The 8850-nt window shown below is 43.7% G+C and overlaps 1 protein-coding gene across 1 annotated transcript; it reads right to left on the bottom strand.

The window, feature by feature from the left end:
* Positions 1 to 1245: 1245 nt before the first annotated feature.
* On the bottom strand, positions 1246 to 8438 carry CXXC4 (CXXC finger protein 4). The gene is made up of 2 exons (XM_033956780.1): positions 7958 to 8438; positions 1246 to 5758 (listed from the first exon to the last, which is right to left on the bottom strand). The coding sequence occupies exon 2, from the start codon at positions 5535 to 5537 to the stop codon at positions 4380 to 4382; it is 1158 nt and encodes a 385-aa protein (XP_033812671.1). The 5' UTR covers positions 5538 to 5758; positions 7958 to 8438; the 3' UTR covers positions 1246 to 4379.
* Positions 8439 to 8850: the final 412 nt, after the last annotated feature.

The following is an 8850-nucleotide window of genomic DNA, read 5'->3' as shown; positions in this document are numbered from 1 at the left end:
TAACAACAACAACAAAAAAAAAATGATGGAAACAAACTGCAAGAGTGTCTATAATGAAGATATTTGCAAAATGCATTATTTAAAATTACGAAAATTCTGGTTAGTGATGTGTTCTGTGTATACTTCCTATGTTCTCATGGACCACATAATATTCAATGGTTGCCCGTCCCTGTGCTAGTGAAAAGTGACCAGACAAGCGTAAATTCCTTCAGGTTGGAGACAAAAAAAAAAAGCAGCTATGTTTTGCCATTTGAAAACAGACAGGAGTCAGGCAATGGTGGTTACTAGACAGTCATGGAAACTATGCAGCTAAAGAAATTGGAGATGGGGAGGCCAGCTCACTTCTGCAAGCGCAGTGCAATGTAATATTTTATAGGACTCTACATGACAAATCACCATGTCAACAAAATATTGATTTTGGAGGTTTAAGAAAAAAGACAAAAAGGTCCTACGGTTTAACAGCTTTATTATTGCCAATAAAACAATTCATTTCAATGCTAAACTTAAACTGCATGTCTACCAGTCTTCTTTTCAGTGTGTGTTGCCTTGCAAAGGATTGCTGGGAGCATAAGGTGTGTGGCCTGCCCCTGGTTTCACTGCAACTGCAAGTCTGCCCACTAATATTAGAAATAAACTTAAAGTCTGATGGCATCCTAATTCCAGTCTAGCACCTCACCATCACTAATTTCCTTGTCAGATAACATAACCAACAATACTGTAACTAATACAATTGCTAATTAGTAATCCACCTTTAACTCTGGTTAGAATACTATGGAGGGAGAAGGGGTGCTGGAAGGGACCAGAAGTCAGCTCCTCTTGCAAGCAGGATCCACTATATGCCAACTATCCCAAAGAGATGCATTCCTAATCTGTTCTTATGATGGAGTTTCCACATACTCCCTAGTATTAGTGGGGATGATGGGGGACGTTTGATGCAGACTCATTTTTGGAGGGATGGTTTATTTTATTTAAAAGTCTTGATATATCACTAAATACACTTGATGCTGCTAAACGGTTCCCAATCAAACATAATTTAAGATTGGAAAGGAAACGGCATTGCTCTCAGGTGACGAAGGAAGAGTTGAAAGCAGTTAGCTTAGCAGGGTTTAAAAAAGGTTTGGATAATTTCCTAAACCAAAAGTTTGTAAGCCGTTATTAAGATGGACTTGGGAAAATCCACTGCTTATTCCTGGGATAAGTAGCATAACATCTATTTTACTCTTTTGGGATCTTGCCAGGTACTTGTGACCTGAGTTGTCGACTGTTGGAAACAGGATACTGGGCTTGATAGACCTTCAGTTTGTCCCAGTATAGCAATTCTTATGTTTTAGGAGAGAAAAAGTGGGAGAAGAAAGAAGAAGGAGAATATTATTGGTGGTTGGAAAAGAGTCTGCAGGGAAGTAAGAGGGGACTGCAAGTCTAAGGGAGGAGTTTAATCAAAGGATAAGTAGAACCAGCAGGTTTCAAAAAGGGGTTTCATATCTTGAAGGAAGGCTTGCAGTGGATGTGATCTGGAAGAGAGTTCTACAGAAGCGGATCTAAGTGACTAAAAGCAGTACAGCGGGTGGTATCAAGCCATGTAGCAGAGCTAGGAGAGAAGCATTAAGGAAATGTAGTATACATGTTGGGATATACAGGATGAAGGGAGAGAACAAGGAAGCGGGTGCAGATTAGAATGGAGGCAACTGTTGAAGACAATGGTCAGTTTTAAAATTTTTCGCCAGCCCTGGCTTTTTCACATCCCTATACTCGTGGTGCTTAGAGCCAAGGAAAGCAGTAAAACTACAAATACCAGAATACACCTGGATCAGAGTTTTTAAAAAAAACTCAAAACTGGATCACGTGACATTCTCTGCACCTAAATCATTCTTCGGTTTCAAAGTTCTTCCTAAGGTTCATCGAAGTTATACTGGTATTATTACTCCTTCGTGATGTTATCACCATGCTATATTTAGGGTTTTTAGTTTTACTTTTCAGCTCACAAAATACCACTAAATTTAAAGATTGTGAAAATAAGTGCTAATCAAAATCAAGAACAACAATAAAAACATCAATTACAACAAAACAGCCTGGAAACTGAAGCGCGCTTTGTTGATGGGCTGCTGAAAGGGTCAATATGGCCTAAAGCTCCGCTATTGTAGTCTCCAGTGTATTACAAGGAGCGTTATTTAGCAAAGAACTGAAACACTTTACCAATCAATTCAGCTATGATCTGTCAGGAAACAGGGAAATACCAGTAAAGCGCTATTAAAAATAAAATATACACAACCCCCTTCCCCTATTAGAATATAAATAAAGAAAATCCAGAATCCCTAACTATATATCCACATAAAACAAAAGTCAGATCAGGGTGAAAAGGAATGTGGGCAGCATAGTGTAGTGGAAAATCTGCCTGTACAGCGCTAGGAACTTGCAGACATTGGATTCATCATCTTCCAGTTACTATGGTCTCTACATTGCAATTCAGAAATTCATAAGTTACCATACTGTAAATATCCTTAAGACAAATATGATCTGAATAATTGTTCTGCATGAAAACTACGGCAAACTAAGATATGTAGGATATCTGGAGAATTTATGCAGCTCTAGAATTTTGCAAAAATTAAAGACTGTATGTCGCTGAATAAATCACTTGACCTCTGGAGGCACAAACAGAGAGGTCAAGCATGGGTACCATGGTGATGGTGGGGGTGCAGGGTGTCACCGTGTGAAAGGTATTATTCTGCTAGAACCCCCCCCCCCCTGCTTCTTCAGATCTTCTGTGGGAACAGATGCTAAATACAGGGGAATCGACTCTAATTTTAACCAGTTCCTCAAACTAAATGAATTCCTTCTGCACTGAAGGGAGTTGCAGGCAGACAGCTCTAGACATTCAACCATTCGCCTAAGGAGCAGAGTCCTATAGCTATCGTATTCCATATTTCGGGTGGATTCTGGGCACATCTGGGGTGGATATGGAGAGCAATGATGGGAACAAGTTGTGAGGTAAAGTAAAAGACAAGATGGTGGGAAGGGGGGAGGGGAGGGGGGGAAGGCTGTTGGTGTTGAATTGCTTATGAAATTCACATGCTGATCTATCCCAAGTGGAAGAGCCTCAAAGAGGCAGAGTCGATCGGCCACTGGACCTCTTCAGCAGCCATTTATTACATTACTGTGACCATTGCCACCGTGCTGTAAAATCTGCGGCACGCGCCATTGTTTGTGTAATGGAGTAAATCTCCAGAGGGCAGATTTGAATATCCTCCCACTTCTCCTCACATGGTTGGAGGAAAAACCAAAAAATACCCTGGGTCTGGCATCTGGCCTGGAAATGGTAGCCCTCATAAGGAATATGGAACTTGATATGCTAGGTAAGTGTATCTTAAAAATGAAATTCAATGATCTCTATTATGCAAATACTGAACAACTCTATGTTGTGCTTTACTAGAATGGTGCTATATTTTTGCTAGTTCAGTAAAGCACTTCAGTTTCTCATTTCAATACCACTAGAATATGCTTCCAAAAAAATATGTTTCTTTTACTATGTCTACGCAAACTCGCCCCTATAACTCTTTCAAGCCATTGAGTTCATGGTCCACTCTAACAATCTGTTAAAAAAATAAATTTATATTTTGGTATATCCTAGGTCACCTTGGTCACACTTTTGTCAGTTTCCCAGTCAAACTGAATAAGGGTAAAGCAAAACAATTAACTTGGTGAAAGGCAACATTCATGGAAAATAAAGAATAAAAACCCCCGTTTTCCTTAGCGTAAGCCAGAGTCATTCATTCATTAAAAAGTATCTGCTTTAAACCAAGCCACTAGTGGAGTCATTGAGAATTGTTTGAGGTATGAGTTTGTTCAGAGCTGCTGACAATAAAAATAGGTCAGCTTCCAGCACAAGCCTGATCCTAAGTCCAGAAAACCACCAGTGAACAGAGTACAGCAAATTAAAAAAAGAGGTACATGACAAAAAAATAAAAAAGACCTTTAAATAAAATCCCCTCACTAACACCTAAACACACTATTTCAGCTTCAAATTCTACAACTCCACTGTCATTTTATTCATAAATAATAATAATAATAAAACCCCCAACCCTTTCATGTTCCAGGAAATGGCTAAATGCATAATTTACCAGATCCAGCCCCCCATCAGTGCCAAGTGCAGAGCTGGGAAAACACACAGTAAACTCCAGAACACGGACAGGTTCTGATCCATCAATGTGGACGAGTGGAGTGCGGGACAATGAATGAATGAAAGCCATGCTCAGAATTCGCAGGCCGGCTCCACATGTCCCTTGGCCCTCCCTCCCAGCCATATCCAAGGTGAGAAGTAAGGCGGCCTCTTTCTTCCCCTCCCTTCCCCTTTCCCTAGAAGGGGGTAGAGCTCTCAGTTGCCCTCACAAGCTGAATGAGGCTTCAGGAAAGGGCGGTGCGGGCACTCCAACACCCGCCAGGAAGCAGCGCAGTGGCTGGGGAGGGTTGTCCAGCAGGGGTGGGGGCAGGCGGGGAAGAAAATACTCATCTCCTCTGACCTCTAGCGAAGTGCCTGGTTTTTTCTTGAGCTCCTCGCATTTCCTAAACTTGCAGATCTGGTGTCCCGTTTTGCGGTTCCTGCAGCTGCTGCAGACTCCGCAGTTGATAAGCCTCTTGCAGGGCACGCATACCCCACAACGTTTCCGCTTCTTCTTGGCTGGGTTTCCCCCACTGCCACCACCTCCCCCACCTGCTGGTGATGGGCAGCCACCGCCACCACCTCCCCCACCACCACCTCCTCCTCCAGCTCCCGGTGGACACTCAGCCAAACTGGCCAGCTGAAAAGCACTGTCCGTGACTGCGGCAGCAGCTGCCGGGGAGTGTAGGGCAGTCATAACAATGACCCCAGGTGGCAGGGAGATGCCTCCAAGGGTTGGCAGTGCCGAGAAGGTGCCAACACGCTCTGGCAGGTTCAGCAGCTCGGCTTCAGATTTGAGCTTGTTCATACACTCGCCAGCGGAGGCGGCCAATGGTCGGCAGTGCTCAGGCGTGAGACCCGGTAGGAAGTTACCATTGGCCAAAGACAAGGGGTCAGGTGGCGGCGGGATTGGCTGTTGTGGCTGTGGTTGCTGCTGCTGCTTGGAGAGCCGTGGAGAATCATTGCGGTGCGTTGCCCTCCCCGCTTGCTGCTGCTGCTGTTGGTGGTGGTGATGATGGTGGTGATGCATGGAGGTGGCGGCGGCTGCTTTCCTGCTGCCACTGCTTCCTATGCTGCTGCCAACACTACTGCCAGCAGTGGTGCCTGCCGCCGCTGCCGCCCCCCACAACATGGCTGCATTGTCACAGTTCCAGGGAGAGACTCCAATGCGGGCACTGGGGAAGATGGGGGTGGTGATTCGTGCGATCTTGGCTGCCTGTGGGAAAGCACCATTGGTCTTGTAAAAGGCAGCAAAGGACCGGTAGCGCTCCATCTCTGAGTTGTAATCCACCAGGCTACCCAGGGTTCCCTCCACCAGGCCATCCTTGGGGAGTACTGGGGCCTCAGGGGCCTGGCCAGCCTCCACACACACATTAGTGTTCATGATGGGGAGGGAAGGAAAGGGGAAAAATCCAGAAGCCTTAGTAGCCAATGTTTATTAGCAGAGGTTATTTTTCTCTCTCTAGCGTGAAAGATCGATAAAGTCTGTCTTCTTCCTTGGAGGGAGAAAGGAATCCTACTCCGCTTTGGCTGGTATTTCAGCTGAGAGGAAGAGTTCATTGAGCAGCTTCTTTTGCATACTGGCACAAACGTCAACTGTTAGGACTAAAATAAAGAAAAGTCATTCCAGAGATGAGCACAAGAAAATACAAAGCAGTTTATCAATATACCCTGATGCATTTACTATGTACATCAAAAATACATATATCGCCCTTCACAACTGCATTTTATTGATAGCAGTGTGGAATACCTGCAGGTGGGAAAGTGTATTAACAAATGCCAAGGGAAGAGAGGAAACTGCAGTGCTAAATACATGTAAATGAGATCTGGAGAGGGTTATAATACCTATACCAAGGGGGCATTTAACATTATGAAATGCGTAAGCGAGTTCTGGCAGCATGGAAACGCTCCAAAGCAGAAAGCACAAAAAATGATTTTGTAAAGCTGAAACGAACAGGAAATTAACAGATGAAGCGCTGGAGTCCACAGCGCATCAGGATGTAAACTCTGAGCAAACAATACAGCCAAGAGCTGGGGGCCTGCCCGCATACAATCAGAACTAAAGAGGCAGGGAAAAAAAAAAAAAAAAAAAGGAGCTACCAGCTGCCATAGTGTCCTTCTGTGGTTGACGGTCATTAGCGTGGATCCCAGCACAGCTGGCTCTGTTAGGAGCTAAATTCATTGTGCCAAGGACAGGTCTCAATTGGACTAGCAGCATGAATGATGGTGTTAGCACTGAGGTGTGCACCTTGTGAGAAAATAAATGGGAGGCAATAAAAAACTGGACAAAATATGTTTTCCACTGATTTTTTTTTTTCCTGTTATCTGAGAGCTAGCAAAAGCTAAAAGCTGGCTGTCAAACACTCTGAGTTTTTCATTCATCCCTCCCTCCCTCAACAAGTGGTCATGGTGCACCTGAAGTGCAGCAAAAGCACCTCCTACAGGAGCTACTGTAATACACATAGATGACAAAAAAAAGGGTTATGTCACCTCAGTAACTGAGGCTGATCATTTGGCATTTTATATAAGAGAAAACAGAGGCTATAGTGAGGAGAGTTGTACCAGAGATGCTGCAGCACTAGCTTAATATAAAATAAAACTTTTTGCTACTTTCAAGAAAATATTACAGTAATTACATGTGCTTCAGTTTAATTAATTGTTTTTTTTTCTCCATTACTGTACTAACATCTATTTTTTTTCTTTAAAACGTGACAATGTGGAATGAAAATACAGTTTCCAACTCTAACACCCAAAGTTAAAAATGATTATCAGTTACAGTAATTAGATTCATAATTAGATTAATGAACCGTGCAAAGCCTAACCTAGAGCTACAAGTCTATCCTTCACTAATCATGCCACATGCTAAAAAGCAGGATTCGCATACATTTTGCTGGATTAACTTATTCCTGAAGGGGCAGTCTCCCCACCTCACCTACCCCTCTCAAATCTGGATAGAGAAGCAGCTACCTGCTAGTATCCAAAATGCCCCCTATCTTCCAGTTTGGAAAACACTTTTACACTTCCCTTCAGGAAAAAAAAAAAAAAAAAAGCTTATCTCAGAGGTCTGATTGAAGTACAAACGCTGCCCCCAAAAGGTTCTGCGCAATGTATCCTTGAAAAATTATATATAATATGCACACACACTGAGACTAAGCATATGCGGCTCAGCAAAACCTCAAGGTCCCATAAATATAATTAACTGGATACATATATATATATATATATATATATATATATATGGGAATCTACACATCTGACGGAGCATAATCTGCTTGTATTTTAAATTTCATTCATGTCCTGAAGGAAACAACTACTTCACGCTCTATGTAAGAGCCATAAAATTTTTTCCTCAGTTAAATAAAAATAATCCCCTTTGCTTTGCTGTCGATTTTGTCACATTTATAGCAGCAAACCTGGATTAAATATTGCCACCCACCCTTTATGTAGGTCGTTGCCACTTAACATTTTTTTTTAAAGCATAAAAACACAATGGTACCTGAAATGGTAGCAAAGGTCTCTGACAGGTAAACAACTAGAACAGGAATTTGAAAAATAGGAATATTCGCATTTGGTGCCTATGCACCGTTCAATAATGCATGTCTGCTCTGGTCTACTGAAGACATGGAGATCAAAGGTCATATTTAACATTCAGGGGGAGGAGCGGGAGCAGTTTAATTAATAAATTAATACAGCAACGCTTTGCTTTACTCAAGGCTCGCATGCATCCACTTTCAAACCGGAAAATTAAGTTAAAAACGGCCAGAGAAAGGGGTAAAGAATACAAGAATGATAAAAATCACTTACCAGCCTTTTTCAAAGCAAGGAATTTGCAGACGCTATCAGTCTGCCTTTAATAACTTGGACATCACCCTACACAAAGAAGCAGAAAAAAAAAAAAAAAATCCAGATGTCTCGGCAGGCCGCAATTACAACTTTAATACTTGTAGAGAAACTGGAAACAATAAATCATAAATACTCAAAAGGGGATCAATCCCCCCCTCCCCCAATACCTGCAAATGTTTTTTTTTTTTTGTTTTTCCTCTTTATTTGAAAAGGAAAAAAAAAATGTTGAGGTTGAACAGGAGGTGAAGGAAGAGAGGGGGGTTGGGGGAAGAAAAGAGAAGAGGTTACAGAGCGCCCCTGCTCTATTCGGTGGTCTCTTTCCCTCCCTGTGTGTTGCTCTCCGTCGTCTCCAGCCGCTGTATGCGTGTGTGTGTGTGTGTGTGTGCAGGAGGGAGGGAGGCAGCTGGGGAGTGTGCTCTCTCTTTCTCTCTCTCTCTCTCTTTCTGTTTGTGTGTGTGTGTGCGTGTAGCTGGGAGGCATGGGGGGGGGGGGAGAAGAGGGTGACTGGCTCTGTGGTGAGGAGGATGCAGCGATGTGGACACCTACTGATGATTGGCTGCAAATTACACCAGGAATGAGAGGCACACGCGTGCAGCGCCCGGCCTCCCCCCCCTGCCCTGGCTAGATTGAGCTCACGAGCCACGTCTTCTGCCCCCCCTTCCCCTTCCCCCCAGGCCGCCGCCGCCGCAACACAGCATCTGCGGCCTGATCCCGAGGCTGCCCTGCTGCGGCTGCTGATTAGGGAATGGATGTACGTAGGCGTTTGCCGCACGTCCCCCTTCTCTTCACACTGGCTGCCGGGGCGCTGAGGATTATTTCCTGTAGCAAGCGACTGGGGGGGATGAAGGAACTAG

The sequence above is a fragment of the Geotrypetes seraphini genome, chromosome 1 (assembly GCF_902459505.1).
Source record: "Geotrypetes seraphini chromosome 1, aGeoSer1.1, whole genome shotgun sequence".
NCBI classification, from domain to species: Eukaryota; Metazoa; Chordata; class Amphibia; order Gymnophiona; family Dermophiidae; genus Geotrypetes; species Geotrypetes seraphini.
This window is presented reverse-complemented; position numbering and strand designations above follow the sequence as displayed.